A 15904-nucleotide genomic window follows, 5' to 3' on the forward strand; every position below is an offset into this window, starting at 1 on the left:
ATTAATAGAATAAAGAAAAAAAATACATGCCTATCTCAATTGATACATAAAAATCAGTTTACAATATCCAAGAACCCTTCATGATAAAAACACTCAACAGCTAGAAGTAGAAGGGAACTTCCTCAATGAAATAAATGGCATCTATTAAAAATGTCAGCTAGCATCATACTTAATGGTGAAAAACAAAAAGATTTCTCCCTTGGATTATGAAGAAAAAGATGTCCATTTTCATTATTTCTATTTAATATTGTACTGGAATTTCTAGCCTTAGCAATTAGGCAAAGCAAATAAATAAAATGCATAAAGATTGGAGATGTAGCAATAAAACCATTTCTATTTTCAGATGACATGACCTTATATATAAAAACCGCTTAAAAATGAATTCAGCATAGTTGTAGGATACAAGTTATATAAAAACAATAATTATGTTTCTATACACTAGCAATGAACAGTCTAAAAAGAGAATTAAGGCAACAATTCAATTTACAGTACCATATAATAGAATAAAAGATTTAGAAATACATTTTAAAAAGTAGTTAAGACATGTACACCAAAAAATACAAAACAGAATTGAGAGAAATTAAAGACCTATATAAAGACATCTTGTGTTTGTACAATAGAAGATATACTATTGTTAAAATACAATATTCACCAAATGATATATAGATCCAAAGCAATCTATCAAAATTCCAGCTGGCTTTTTTTTTAAGGTGACAAGCTAATCCTAAAATTCATATAGAATTACAAGGGAATCTGAATACCCAAAACCATTATAAAAAAGAACAAAGTTGAAAAATTCACAATTTCAAAACTTACTAAAAAGTTACAATAATCAAGACTGTGTGGTACTGCCATAAGGATAGACATACAGATCAATGGAATAGAATTAAGGGTACAGAAATAAACCCATACACTTATGGTCAATTAATTTTTCAAAGGGTGCCAAAACAATTTAATGGGGGAAAGAATAGACTTTTTGACAAATGGTGCTGGAACAACTGGATAACTGAACACAAAGGAGTGAAGGTGGAACCTTACCTCATATCATGTATAATATTCAAAATGAATCAAATATTTAAATGTAAGAGCTAAAACTATAAAACTCTTAGGAGCAGAAAACATAAGGGCAAATCTTCATGACCTTGGATTAGGCAATGGTTTCCTAGATATGACACCAACAGAAAAAGCAACAAAATGAAAAACAAACAGGATTTCATTAATATTAAAATATTTTGTACTTTTTTTTTTTTTGCAGTTTAATTTCTCCCATCAGAGTTTATTTCCTGAGATTCCCAGTACAGAAATTCTAGGAGTTAAGGCAAGAAGACAATGCCAATCTTAAACTCCTAGACCATGCAGGTTTTTCAGAGAAGTAATATTTGAGAACTCAGTTAACTATCTGGCCAGAGGCTATATATCAAGTTCTCCAAAGCCCTCAAAGCAACAACTTAAAATAATCACATACTTTCTCTCTAAAACCTCCCAATGGAGTAGCAGTTTAATAAAGATTCCTATACTGTGGCTATAGGAATAGGCTTTTTTGAGAAACTAAAAATTCCAGTTTGCCCATTAAACATTAACCACCAGAAACATTAATGACCCATTAAGTTTCTACCAATTAAAGATACTTTATCTTAACTTGCTCTTTTCTTTGCTCTTAACAGATGTTTCCTTCTTGCATATGAAAAATATTTTCAGTGGTTTGGTTTGGTTTTGATTTTATTTTGTACTTTAAAGAACACCCTCAACAAAGTAACAAGATGCCCTAGCTGGTTTGCTCAGTGATTAGATCATCGGCCTGTGGAATGAAGGGTTATGAGTTTGATTCCTGGTCAAGGGTAAGCTTGATCTCCAGTGCTTGTTGGGTGCATGAAGGAGATAACTAATAGATAAGTCTCTCTCATGTTGATATTTATCTCTTTCTGTCTCTCCCCCTCCCTTCCAATTTTTCTAAAATCAATGGAAAAAATATACTCAGGCGAGGAATAACAACATCAAGAAAAAGTAACAAGACAACCTTCAGAATGGGAGATAATATTTGGAAATCATATATCTGATAAGAGACTAGTATTCAGAATATATAAAGTATTCTTACAGCTCAACAAAAAAGAAAAATAGCCCAATTAAAGGATAGGGAAAGCACCTAAATAGACATTTCTCTAAAGACTATATGCAAAAGACTAACAAGCACACAAAAAGATGTTCAGCATTATTAGTTCTTAGGGAAATGCAAATCAAAACTCCAATAACATACCACTTCATACCCACTGGGATGGTTATAATTTAAAAAGTGGAAAAATAAGTTTTGGTAAGCATGTGGAAAAAATGAAATACTTATGCATTGCTGTGGAAAACTGTTTGATAGTTTCCTCAAGAAGTTAAATATAGAATTACTACATGATCAAGCAAATCTACTCCTAGGTATATACCCCCCAAAATTGAAAACAAGTATTAAAACATACTTGTACATGAATATGCATAACAGCATGATACATAACCATCAAAAGGTGGAAACAACCCCAAATGTCAATGGATGAATGAATAAACAAAATTTAGTGTATTTATACAATAGATTATTATTAAACTTAAAAAATATTGAAGTACTCACACATAATATGGATCAACCTTGAAAACATTATGCTACATGGAATAAACCAAACAAAAATGGTCATATATTGAATGATACCATTTACACAAAACATCCAGAATAGGTAAATCCATAGAAACAGAAAGCAGATTAGTGACATCCAAGGTCTTCAGGGAGTAGGGAGTAACTGCTTAATGGGTGAAAGGTTTTCTTTTGGGATGATGAAAATGTTTTAGAACTAGATAGAGGTGGTGACTGCACACATTCTGAATGTACTAAATGCCACTTGATTTGTTCACTTTAAAATAGTTTAATGTTATTTGATTTTCACCTCAATGAACAAAATAGGCATGAAGTATTGAGAATGTGAATAAGCCTTGAAAATATTACGTTAATTGAAAGGAACTAGGCACAAAAAGTAATATATTGTATGATACTATTTGTACAAAATGTCCAGGTATAATAATCTTTAGAGAAAAAAATAGTTGTCAAAGGCTGGGGGGAGGGACAAATAGGGGGATAATGAGTCATTGCTAATGAATATGGAGTTTTCTTTCTGGGGTGGTGAAAAAGTTCTGGAATTTAATAGTGACGATGCTTGTGTAACTTTGTGAATAAAATAAAAAACAGAATTATAAACATTGGGAGGGCTAATTTATGGTATATGAGACAAAGAATAAAAAGAATTAAAATGTACTGTTTAAACAAAAATAATAAGGAAGTAGAATGATGTTTACAACATTAAAGTTACAGTATATATAAAAACCTAAACCCTAATATGCAAATAGACTGAATGGCAAAACAGCCAAACAACCTGTTGTTATGACATGCACTTACCACCAGGGGCACACATGGAACAAGGTGAGAACTGGCCACAGTGGGTTGTTGGAGCAGGTGAGCAGGGATGCCAGACCCAGGGCAGGGGAGCACAGGTCACTGTCATCAGGATGAGCCTCTGGTTGTTACTGAAAATTCTTTACTGCCACACTCCGTGGTCCTGCCCTGTGTTCGCACCCACTGCCGGTGCCCAGTGCTGACCCCTATTGCTCAGCACTGGCAGTGGGTGAGAGTGGTGGCCTCTGCAGGACCAAGCCTGCAGTGGTGGCTTCTCCACCTCCCTCTATTCCTGAGGAGCGATCGGGGCAGCAGCTGTTCACACCTGCTGAGTGGCAGCAATGGGAGCGGGGCTGCTGGCAGACAGGAAACTAGGGGCCATAGCAGGAGGGGTCAGGCGGGGTGCAGAGGATGGGAAAGACCCACCCCTGTGCCCACCTCAGCCTTATGGCCCACAGTTCCTTTCAAGGTGCATGAATTCATGCACTGGCCCTGTTTAATAAAATAATAATATGCAAATTGACTGTCACGCCAAGATACAAGATGGCTAACCCCATGTGGTCAAAGATGGCTGCCCCCATATGGACACAAGATGGCCTGCAGGGGAGGGTAGTTGTGGGCAGTTAGGGTTGACCAGGTCAGCAGGAGAGGGCCGTTGGGGGTGATCAGGCTGGCAGGGGAGGGCAGTTTGGGGGAACCAGGCCTGCAGGGGAGGGCAGTTAGAGGGGACCAGACCAGCAGGGGAGGGCAGTTGGGAGAGACCAGGACTGCAGGGGAGGGCAGTTGGGGGTGACTGGGCTGACAGAGAAGGGCAGTTGAGGGGGTTCAGGCCTGCAGGGAGGACAGTGGGGGGAGGACCAGGAGAGCAGGGGAGGGCAGTTGGGGGGACCAGGCCAGCAGGGGAGGGTAGTTAGGGGTGACTGGGCTGACAGAGAAGGGCAGTTGAGGGGGTTCAGGCCTGCAGGGAGGACAGTGGAGGGAGGACCAGGAGAGCAGGGGAAGGCAGTTGGGGGGACCAGGCCTGCAGGGGAGGACAGTTGGGTGGGGACTGGGCCTGCAGGGGAGGGCAGTTGTGAGAGATCAGGCCAGCAGGGAGGGCAATTGGGAGGGACCAGGAGAGCAGGGGAGGGCAGTTGCGGGACACCAGGCCAGCAGGGGAGAGCAGTTGGGGTGGGGGCCAGGCTTGCAAGGGAGGGCAGTTAGGGACAACCAGGCCAGCCAGGGAGCAATTAGGCATCGATCAGGCTGGCAGGGGAATGGTTAGGGGGTGATCACTCTGGCAGGCAGAAGCAGTTAGGGGCTATCAGGCAGAGGCAGGAGAGCAGTTGGGAGCCAGCAGTCCTGGATTGTGAGAGGGATGTCCCTGATTGGAGAGGGTGCAGGCTGGGCTGAGGGACACTCTGCCCCCCTGTGCACCAAATCGTGCACTGGGCCTCTAATATGAAAATAATAGCACAAAGATCAGGAGGGGAGAATTGAAAGTATACTATTGTAACATTTTAAGTATACATGAAGTGGTATTATATACCTTTGAATGTAGATTGTGATAAGTTAAATATGTATACCTAAACCCTAAAGCAGTCATTAATGAAAGAAAATGTTATAGTTAATGTGCCACCAAGAAGATAAAATGATATCAGAAAAATACTTAATCCAAAACAAGTCATTAAAAAGTAAACAAATTACTAATGGTACAAATAGAAAACAAATAGCAAGGTAATAGATTTAAAACAAATCACATCAATAACCACATTAAATAAAGTCTACTAAAAAGCAAAGATTGTTAGATTGAATAAGAACATGAGATTCAACTATATGAAATACACTTTAAATATAAAGGCAGAAATAGATAAAAAGCAAAATGATGAGAAAAAATATACCTTACAAACACATACACAAACACAAACACAAAGAAAGCTGGATGGCTATATTGCTATCTACATAAATTTCAGAGCAAAAACTATTAATATTTTCTCTACCATGTTACTATTATCATGATGAGATCATTTTATCAAGAGTCTTAAATGTTTATGCACCTATTAACAGGTCTTCAAAATTGATGAAGCAAAAACTTATAGAACTGCAATGAGAAAAACCTTAGCACAGATATTGGTTTCTCAAAACAGGAGAATGATGTATTGGGTCGGCAACTAAGTAATTGCGGGTTTCACACACATATGGCTTCAGTTGAATTTTTAGGTTTGCAGACGTAGTACAAATGTAAAACACATTTTGTTATTTGATAGTTGGCTATTCAGCTGTTAATCAGTAAAAAAAGTTTTTTGATCTGTTTTGTAGTTTTCGTTTGGCGTTCGTTAAAAAATGGAAAATCAAAAGGAACATTTTCGTCATATTTTGCTTTTTTATTTCCTCAAAGGGAAAAACGCATCGCAAGCTCATAAAAAGTTATGTGCTGTTTATGGTGACGAAGCCTTAAAAGAACGGCAGTGTCAAAATTGGTTTGCCAAATTTCGTTCTGGTGATTTTTCACTCAAAGATGAAAAACGCTCTGGTCGTCCAGTTGAAGTTGATGACGCCCTAATCAAAGCAATAATCAATTCGGACTGTCACAGTACAACACGTGAGATTGCAGAGAAGCTTCATGTATCACATACATGCATTGAAAATCACTTAAGACAACTTGGCTATGTTTTAAAACTCGATACATGGGTTCCTCACGAACTGAAAGAATCACAGTTAACGCAAATATTTGTGAAAATGTCTTTAGGCTGTTATCTCTTTCCACTCCATAGAGGAGTTTTCTGTGCTACTGCTGGCTTTAAGGTGGGCAACCACTGCCATATCTGAAAGTACATAATCAATCCAAGGTTATATTTAAACCAAGTAATCACAAAGCCTGGCTTCTTACTGTACTGATTACTATAAGCTAAGCAGAGTTCTGTTTTAGCTTATATGGTTTCTACCTAGTCTTTAACCTTTCTAGCTTCTCTAAACCAATAAGTAACCACATACTACATGGCCCAGCTAGCTTTATATTTATTCATATGATTCACAGACTACATTTTTTTTCTGACAGAAGTAAAATAAGGAAAGTTACTAAATGTGCAATATGGTTAATGGAGGTTATAGTTAGTAAATTCATGTTCCTTCTTCATGTGCTTATGTATAGTAATGTAAATGTATAGTGATGTAAATAAAATACAACTCCTAGAATGGACTACTTATTGATATGCAGACATGCAGTCTATCTGTAAATGTGCAGACTTTTACATATAGATTGAAGACATACACAACAAACCATCCTTACAACATATGGTATCTTTAATGAAATTGATATTGGTGAGTTTAAAAAGCATTGAGAATGTGACAGCTAGGGAAATCAGTTACTCTATGACTATTTATAATAAAATGTTTAGAATAAAAAAGAGTAAGAAGCATCAATTGGTTTTATAATTGAAAAGAGAAAACTAACCAAATATTGTCTTCTCAGTTCTTGTATAAGCAGAGGCCATAAAACAATAATTCTTGCATAAGAAGCACACAGAAAAGAATGATCGTTTTTGTATATTTTTGTTTCTCAAAATTATTTTAGGAGAACTTTGCCTAGTGAAGGGTGAACAAAACAAAATGTATGAAACATTAAAATGCGGGACAACTGGTGTTGAGTGTGTTGGAGAATATAGCAAAAAAGAAATTGCTCCATTAGATATTATAATTTGGTACATAACACAAACATTTAAAAATTATGATTACAATGACTTTTTAAAAAGTCAAATAAGAACTTAGGGGATAAAATTCAAAATAAATTTACTCTCAGTAGTAACTTCATGCAATATAAATTTTCTTACTTTGATAAACATGGATATAAAACCCTGCTCTCTGTACTCTAGGGTTTCCTATATTTTTTAATAAAGATTGACTTATATCAGGTCACATTTAAATGACTCAACATTGTGAGCTTTTAAACGGCTGTTTATACAATATACACATTCTTTAATTACAGAGCAAAATAAGCTTAACACTTTTATATTAAAAACCATAGATAGAGTAGGATTAGTAGCACCATGAAAAATAATTCTTCCCCCAATTTCAGTCTTTTATTTTACTCAGATTCATCCCTTAATTGAATTTTTAACGTGCCATTTTAGTTACTGGGCTAAATATATAATCTTCATTTTATAATTCTTACAGAAAGTTATTCTGGACCCATAAAGTGAATTCATATCCTTATTTCTTTTGTAGAATAATAATAGCAACCTTGCTCTTATACATTGATGAGGTACATATGAATCTTCATGGTTACTAGTTAGCATGTCTTCTTGGTCATATATAGTAGCACCATTGTTGGGCAACAGTGGTAAAGTTGGGGAGAGTGAGACATTGCATCCTGGGAATTTCACATATATATGTCCTTTTCAAAATATTATGTCCTTTTCATGCACACTTGACATCGGCTAATACGTGTCCTCAAGTCTCCTGTCTTCAGCGTTTCTGACTGAGGTTTGCTGGGAAATAAGAAACAAGACAATCAGATTAGCCTTTTCTGGTACTTATATTATTGGTTCAAATTCACATGCAAACATAATTTTTGAGAGCTTGTTTGGAGGTTCTAGCAGGGGAGTGCAGCTACTCATATACCCTTGACTGAAGACCAGTCCTCTACTCTTGGGGAAAGGTCATCCTCTTCCAATAGAGCGTGCAGCTGCAGCTTCTTGAGGGACACACAGGATGGGTGAGAGGAGGGGAATATCTGCCTAGCCAGCCAGATCAGCTGAATCAACCCTGGTGATCAATGGAGTGACAGATGTCACAGCCAGATCACTCTCGCATCTGCAAACATTGTTTTTGTATTGAAGGAGCTGTCCTGATGAGTAATGGTTAACTTTTGAGCAATATGATCAAGTACAGTGAATAGTATGACCTAAGAACAATTACTGGTAGGTATTTTTGTGACTTTTCTCTGTACCACTATTATCTTTGTCTATTTGTATCTCCATCTTATACATTTTTGTAATAGTCCTATAATCAGGAGATTCTGGGCAACTGATGATGAATAAATGATAATACATAAGAAATGCATAAAGATAACACATAAGAAAACATTAAAAAAGCAACATATAAATATATATTTAAACTGAACAAAATCCAATAGATTGAAGTATCCTAAGGTACATGTGTTATAAGTGTTCTCCCTAATAAAAACACTTAAATGAGTGGCTTGAAAACATCCTCGGAAAAGAGTTCATTGGACTGGCAGAGGAAACACAGATTATAGCTTCAATTCCTGGGATGGCCTCCATCTAGTTAAACAGCTGCTCAGCCGAAACCGGTTTGGCTCAGTGGATAGAGCTTTGGTCTGTGGACTGAAAGGTCCCAGGTTCGATTCCGGTCAAGGGCATGTACATTGGTTGTGGGCACATCCCCGGTAAGGGGTGTGCAGGAGGCAGCTGGTCTATGTTTCTCTCTCATTGACATTTCTAGCTCTCTATCCCTCTCCTTTCCTCTCTGTGGAAAATCAATAAAATATTTTTTTAAAAAAATTTTAAAAATAAAATAAAATAAACAGCTGCTCATTTGTTATTGAGCATGTCACATGACTTTCCCTGATTTGCTTGTTTTGCTACTAAATAATTACCAAGCCATCTCAAACCACACATACCTACTATTAGCTAACTTTGTTTATCTGATATAAACCAGGTATATAAGGAGAACAAGCAAGAATGAACAACACATTCCATTAAATTTTTAAACATTTGCTAGGTATAAACCATTCATGAACTCTCTCTCTTTTCCCTAGCATCTTTGAAGAAAGCTAAGGACTTAAATTAAAATAAAATCATAAGCACCTTACCTGAACATGTCTGACACATCTACAGTTGCCAGCCAAAAACTGTAGGAATTGGCATAGTAGTTGCAGGTACCCCGCCCATGGCATTCAATGAAAGGAGCTGAACGAAACTCTTCTAAGCAGGAACCAGGGGAGGCCAGGGCTTGACCTGAGCCCTCTGCCCCGGCACTTGTATGCTAGAAAAGAAAAAGGAAAAATGTGCCATGACACTCATGTGTATACTTTAGTGGATATTCAAAGATATGTGCTAAACTCGCCAAAAATTCAAATTTAGTGAAGGAACTAGGGTCACAGGTAAGAGAATAGTATCCACACTAAGGATACTCAACAAAAGCAACAGGCAGATTATAAAAAAATATGTTCTAGAAAATGTGTGAGGGGAAGCAAAGTGCTTGGACAGCAGCTATTTGAGATCAAGCTTCTTATTATGCAAATGACAAGGATTATTCATATTGGGAAGAAATGTTGATATGATGGACAGATAGCTATGATAACAAAGACAAGAAAGCATGTTTCATACCATCATGAAGGAATAACCAATCCAAAGAGAATCCCATCCCTGAGGACAACGAGGAATCTGGATGGTCTGACTGTGAACCGCAATCACAACAGCTGGAGCTTCACACACTGCACATCTAGTAAGGGAAGGTAAGAGGGAATACAATCTACAGAGTCAATATGTGGGAAATAGCATTCTCTTTTCTTTGGCCACTATCTTGGTATAGAAACTGATTAAGATGTCTTCAATGCTCAGAAAAGGAAGAGAAAAATGCACTTTGAGAATTGCTTTTGCATAAGCCTTGTCTCCTATAACAAAGTTATAAATAAAAATTATTTTTTTTCAAGAAACTAAAGAATCACTGCTGTAGCATTTTCATTTTTCCATTCTGCCCTATATTCATACTTGCTATAGTCAATGCCATAATTCCTATAAAAGGTTGGCTTAGTGTATTGCACATACTGTTAAAGTGCCCAAATGAAAGGTAGGCATTTAGTAATGCTGAAACATAGTAAGAACAATGTCTGGTAAACTAGAAAAGGACAAGAAACAGATGCTTTCTCAATTCCCACCCAGTGTCTTTAGTCCAAGGATATTTGTTAACCATTTGGCCTATCTGGAGAAGTACTACATAACAAGAACGCTAGGCATGTACCCAGACACTTGTAGATATGGCTTAAATCTACTAGTATAAAATCAAGCAAAATAGCAACAAAGTAAATACAGCTTAGTTTACCAAGTCCATAATAAAGAACATGAATGGACTTCTGAAATACTGAACCAATGAGCAAAATTTATCTACAAAGGAGCTAATACCTTTAGGGGACCTTTTACTCCAAATAATTGGGACAAAGATCACAAAAAATGAATTCCCATAGTAACTACACTAAGAATATTCAACAAAAAGGATCTTGGAAAATGAATTTAAAAAGGGCATCCTGAACCTGAAGCTGGACGACGAACACAGCACCGGCACCGGCACGGGCTCAGACTCCAGTGGCACCCTGGAGGAGGAGGTCCTCACACTGTTCGTCAGTGGCCTCCCAGTGGACATAAAGCCCAGAGAACTCTACCTGTGGACATAAAGCCCAGAGAACTCTACCTGCTCTTCAGGCTGTTCAAGGGGTACGAAGAGTCCCTGATCAAGCTCACATCGAGACAGCCTGTTGGTTTTGTGATATTTGACAGCCTGGCAGGAGCAGAAGCAGCCAAGAATGCATTGAATGGTATCAGCTTTGATCCCGAGAAGCCGCAGATCCTGAGACTAGAGTTTGCCAAAGCCAATACCAAGATGGCCAAGAACAAGCTAATGGCTACACCGAATCCCACCAGCGCTCACCCCACCCTAGGAGCACACTTTATCGCATGGGACCCCTATGACCTGATGGGGACTGCTCTGATCCCCACGTCCCCAGAGGCCTGGGCCCCCTATCCTCTGTACACCACAGAGCTGACCCCGGCTATCTCACACGCTGAATTATTGAAAAATCTATTTCAATAATCTAAATCAGCTACCCAGCTACCACTGCTTCTGCCGCTGCCCTGCAGGCTCAGGTGCGCTGGTACCCTTCCTCCGACACCACCCAGCAAGGATGGAAGTACCTTCAGTTCTGTTAGTTTCTCAGTCTTGTTACCACAGCTTGACGCTCCAGCCCCCCGCTGGGGAGGAAGCTGCCCACTGGCCCGCAGCTTCCACTGTCCCCAGCAGCTGGGGGAGAGCTGTTGCTTTCCTCCAAAGACTGTGAATTTTAAGCCTGACTCAGTGGACTGCTTCCTGTTCCTCTCTGTCCTCTCCCCCAGCCCTGTCCCGCCCAGAGCCTCCTCCAAGGCCTCCGAGGAGGGTTCTGGAACACCTGGACCAGGTGCCGAGGCCTCCATGGGGCCATGCGAGGCCCGACCTCCCATCCAAAAACTTGCTTTTTGTAGCTTCACCTCGGAGAAACAAGGCGTTTGATTTTGCATGCTTTCTAGCATTAATTAAGACACTTACACTTGTGTATATGTGAGTGTACAGTTTGTTCTCACACTGTGTCACCATAGCAACAGGTCCTGGCCTTTAATGGTCCATCATTCCTGGTCCCTCTCTCCATACACCCCTCCCCTGCACCCACCCTGCTCCTGTGAGGCCTGCCAGTTCCACCAATTCCACCGCCCCACATATGTCTCAGCTGAACGGTGATGGCCGCCCTGCAGAGGGTTTCCTTTTTCGTTTCCCATCCAGGTCCCCCACTCCCTCCTCCGAGGGGCCGGCCACTGTTCAGAGCATCCCCTCTGCCCTTCCTGCTCACCTCTCCACAGCACACCCCACCACCACCACTGCTCCTCATTCCTTTCAAACTACAAAACCAACCAAAAAGTGAAAGTATTTTTGTACCCTGTGTAACAAAATATTTATGCATCATAAAGGATTTTTCATGTGAAATAAATAAATAAATAAATAAACAAACAAATAAAAGGGCATCCTGAATATACTATTAAGAGGGGCTGGACTAGATTTCACCTTTATATTCAAGTGAGAAAAAATAGATTTTTCAATAATTCATCCTTTATGATTGCTGGATTCCTAGATAAATTGGGTTATGATCAGAATGAAAATGACAATATCTAATATTCCTAGGATATCAAGTTAAATGAGGGTTCTAACCTGACAAAAATCTAGAAGATCTCTTTAATGGTACCACCCTCCTCTTTTTAAATCATGCTCCAAACTTCAGGTATCACTTCCTCCTTCCCTGCCAAATCCTATCTTATTCTATTAAAGTTATACATGTACCCCACTGAGAGTTCCATTCACTCCTGCCAAGATTATTGCATTAGTTTCAATCTAACATCTATCCACTTCAAGACTATCCTCTCTGTAATCCATGTTACATACCAATAATTCTGTATTCTTCCCTAAAATGAAGATAAAGAACTTTTCAGGGCTCCCCATTATATACCAAATAAATTCCAAACTAAAATCACACAGTAAATGTCTGCTACCATCTGGGTCCAAGCTAACTACCCAATCAATTTCCCTTCTCACTATGCAACCTTTACAATCTACATTCTAAATACATCAATCTACTACCCATTTCCATGTTCTCTGCCTTGTATGTCATTCCTCCTTATAGCTGCTTGTGTCTCAAGTCTATCCCATCCTTCAAAGACTTGCTAGTTCCAACACATTTTTTTCATATAGTCACTCCAAATTCTCCAGTTAGAATTATACATCCCTTTATCTATGCTCTCATAACATTTTTATTGGACCTATTGCAGCACTTAGCTCAAGTCTTATACATATTAGATTAATTTATGTGTATTTGCCTCATGACTAGACTGTAAGCTCTTTGTATATTGCACTATGTCTATCAGGAGGCTTGGTCAAAACAGATAACCAATAAATACAAATAAAACTAAATACTGAATTAAATATTATAAAGACACCTCTATTCTACCTAACCTGGGAGAAGTTTGATCAGATTATTAGTTTTGGACTTATTTTTAACCAGCTAAACCTGTGGTCGGCAAACTGCGGCTCTCGAGCCACATGTGGATCTTTGGCCCCTTGAGTGTGGCTCTTCCATAAAATACTATGGCCCGGGCAAATCCATTTTGAAGAAGTGGCGTTAGAAGTTTAAGTTTAAAAAATTTAAACTTAAATTGGCTCTCAAAAGAAATTTCAATCGTAGTACTGTTGATATTTGGCTCTGTTGACTAATGAGTTTGCCGACCACCTATCATATTTTCTGGCGTATAAGACGACATTTGAAACGAAAAAAAGTCAACCGAAAATCGGGGTCGTCTTATACGCTGAGTATATCCCGAAAAAACGTCTCGATATGTCGCTAAACGAATTTTCCAACTCGATCCCGCACCAATCACTGCAAGGCTGCTTGGACCGCCTCTCTAACTCAGCCAATCCAAGCAGGCTTTTTATGCATGCAAATTATACATGTTCTGTACCCGAAGCTACACTGTGTTCTAGTAAAAAGCCTGCTCAGATTGGCCAGAGTCAGAGAGGTGGTCTATTATAACCTTTGAACCTTTGCTTGTTGTGATTGGCTCACCGTGGTACATACAGTTGCAGCACAGGAATGTTCTGTATAGCCAAAGCTGCTGTATCAGGACACATACAGTGAGTTAAAAGGTACCGTAATAGTACATTCTGTGTGTAGCTGAAGCTACAGTACTGTATAACCCCGACCTAAAAGATTAGTGGGTGTACAACAAATGGCTGGTAGAAAAGAACCCATCATGGCTCCAGCAAGAAGAAGGAAATTTGAAGCCAGTTTCAAACTGAAAGTTGTAAACTTTGCCAAGGAACACAATAACTGTGCTGCGGCAAGACAATATGGAGTAACAGAAAAGATGGTCCGAGACTGGAAAGCAAATGAAGATGCATTAAAGAGTATGCCAAGGAGTAAGTGTGCATTAAGAAGAGGCACCCCTTATTGGCCAGAACTCGAAAAGCATGTAGCAGACATGGTTCTTGAGCATCGTCAAAATGGTTATGTAGTGACACGAAACAAAATACGTATGTTTGCACTTCAGTGGGCCAAATCTAACCCAGATAACAGCAAAGGATTTAAGGCCACTGTATCCTGGAGTACTAGGTTCTTGGAAAGGCACAATATGGTACTGAGGCAAAAGACCAAAATTGCACAAAAATTACCTGCAGATCTTGACAGCAAAGTAAGTCTTTTCCATCAATATGTAATACAACAGCGCAAGAAACATGGCTATGCATTAAATCAGATTGGAAATATGGATGAAACTCCTATGAATTTTGATATGGTTGGAAATAAAACTGTTAATCCAAAAGATGCAAAAACAGTGTTAATTAAAAACAACAGGACATGAGAAGTCCAGTTTTACAGTGGTACTAGCATGTACAGTTGATGGTGCCAAACTAAGACCAATGATTATTTTTAAAAGAAAAACAATGCCGAAAATCAAGTTCCCTGTTGGAGTTTTTGTACATGTGAATGAAAAAGGATGGATGGATGAAGAAGGGGTAAAGCTATGGCTTGATAATGTATGGAGTAGGCGACCAGGTGGGCTTTGTCAAGAACGTAGCCTACTGGTGTGGGATATGTTCAGGGCTCATTTAACTACCAGCACAAAGAACAGGCTGTCAAGAATAAACACAGATGCGGCAGTTATTCCTGGAGTATTGACATCATTGGTACAGCCACTGGATGTGTGCCTAAACAAGCCATTTAAAGATCGTATTAGAGAACAGTGGAATGAGTGGATGGTTAGCGGAGAAAAGTTATTCAGGAAAGGAGGAAACATGCGTGCGCCACAATTGGATGTTTTGTGTAACTTTGTCATAAAAGCCTGGAATGATATTACTGAAGAAACAGTAATTAGGTCTTTCAAGAAGTGTGGCATATCAAATTCTTTGGATGGTATGGAGGATGACTTCTTGTGGCAAGATGAAGGGGAAGCCGAAGCTGAAGCCACATCATCTGATTCAGAATTTGATCCATATGATGACTGTTTTACAAATGTACCACAAGAGGTCATTGATGAACTTATGATGTCAGAAGAAGAACATGATGAGGATTTTGAAGGATTTTAAGCTCACAATGCTCCTCTGCCTAGAAAAACCTCTTATCATCCCAGTCAGTCACAAACAAGCGTTTTCTGCAAGTTCTTCATCTAATTTTCTTTCCAGATGATGCCATCATTGTTAATGTTCTCTTTTGGATTTCTTGTTTCTCGGTCAAGTTCATGTCATTGCCATTTGTGAAGAGACCTTCCATTTATCGTATCAATGTACAGTATATTACGGTATGTTCAAAAAATGTCATTCATTAAAAATTTAATTAAAAAAAGAACTGGTGTGGCCTCGGAAGTGGAGGATAGTCTTATACAGCGAATATAGGACTAAACCTATGTTTTAACTGTAAGATTAGGAGGTCGTCTTATACGCCAGAAAATATGGTAGCTAAACCAACTGAGGATTGGATTAGAGCAAGTCAAAGCTATGCCAATTTCTTACCGACTAATGAATGGCTGGATGCTCTGGCCCTTCAGGGGCTCCATGTTCATTGGCATGGGCTCTGGAGTGGAGAGCCAGTAAGAATAGTCATTTCTTGAAGCAAAGTTACAAACATTGTTGATGTTGCAGAACATGAAAGGCATGGTACTGAAGCGACGAAGGCAGCTGCCAGCTGTCCCTAGAAAG

At 38.9% G+C, this 15904-nt stretch overlaps 2 protein-coding genes across 2 annotated transcripts in view; one reads left to right on the forward strand and one right to left on the reverse strand.

The window, feature by feature from the left end:
* Positions 1-6681: 6681 nt before the first annotated feature.
* COL4A5 (collagen type IV alpha 5 chain) overlaps positions 6682-15904 on the reverse strand; it is a 348876-nt gene continuing 339653 nt past the window's right edge. The window contains exons 48-51 of the mRNA XM_084870434.1: positions 15719-15896; positions 9751-9865; positions 9234-9406; positions 6682-7887 (exon numbers count right to left, since the gene is read on the reverse strand). Of these exons, the coding sequence (XP_084726560.1) occupies positions 7806-7887; positions 9234-9406; positions 9751-9865; positions 15719-15896 (548 nt within the window). The 3' untranslated portion in view covers positions 6682-7805. The remainder of the gene's footprint in view (positions 7888-9233; positions 9407-9750; positions 9866-15718; positions 15897-15904) is intronic.
* Positions 10250-11410, forward strand: LOC311615429 (RNA-binding protein with multiple splicing 2-like; the record flags this gene model as incomplete). The annotated part of the gene is given in 4 exon segments (XM_084870839.1): positions 10250-10353; positions 10637-10769; positions 10772-11205; positions 11241-11410. Coding segments are annotated over 4 exon segments (777 nt in total). The 3' UTR covers positions 11347-11410.

This window comes from Pipistrellus hanaki, assembly GCF_964339955.1.
Source record: "Pipistrellus hanaki genome assembly, chromosome: X".
Taxonomy (NCBI): Eukaryota; Metazoa; Chordata; class Mammalia; order Chiroptera; family Vespertilionidae; genus Pipistrellus; species Pipistrellus hanaki.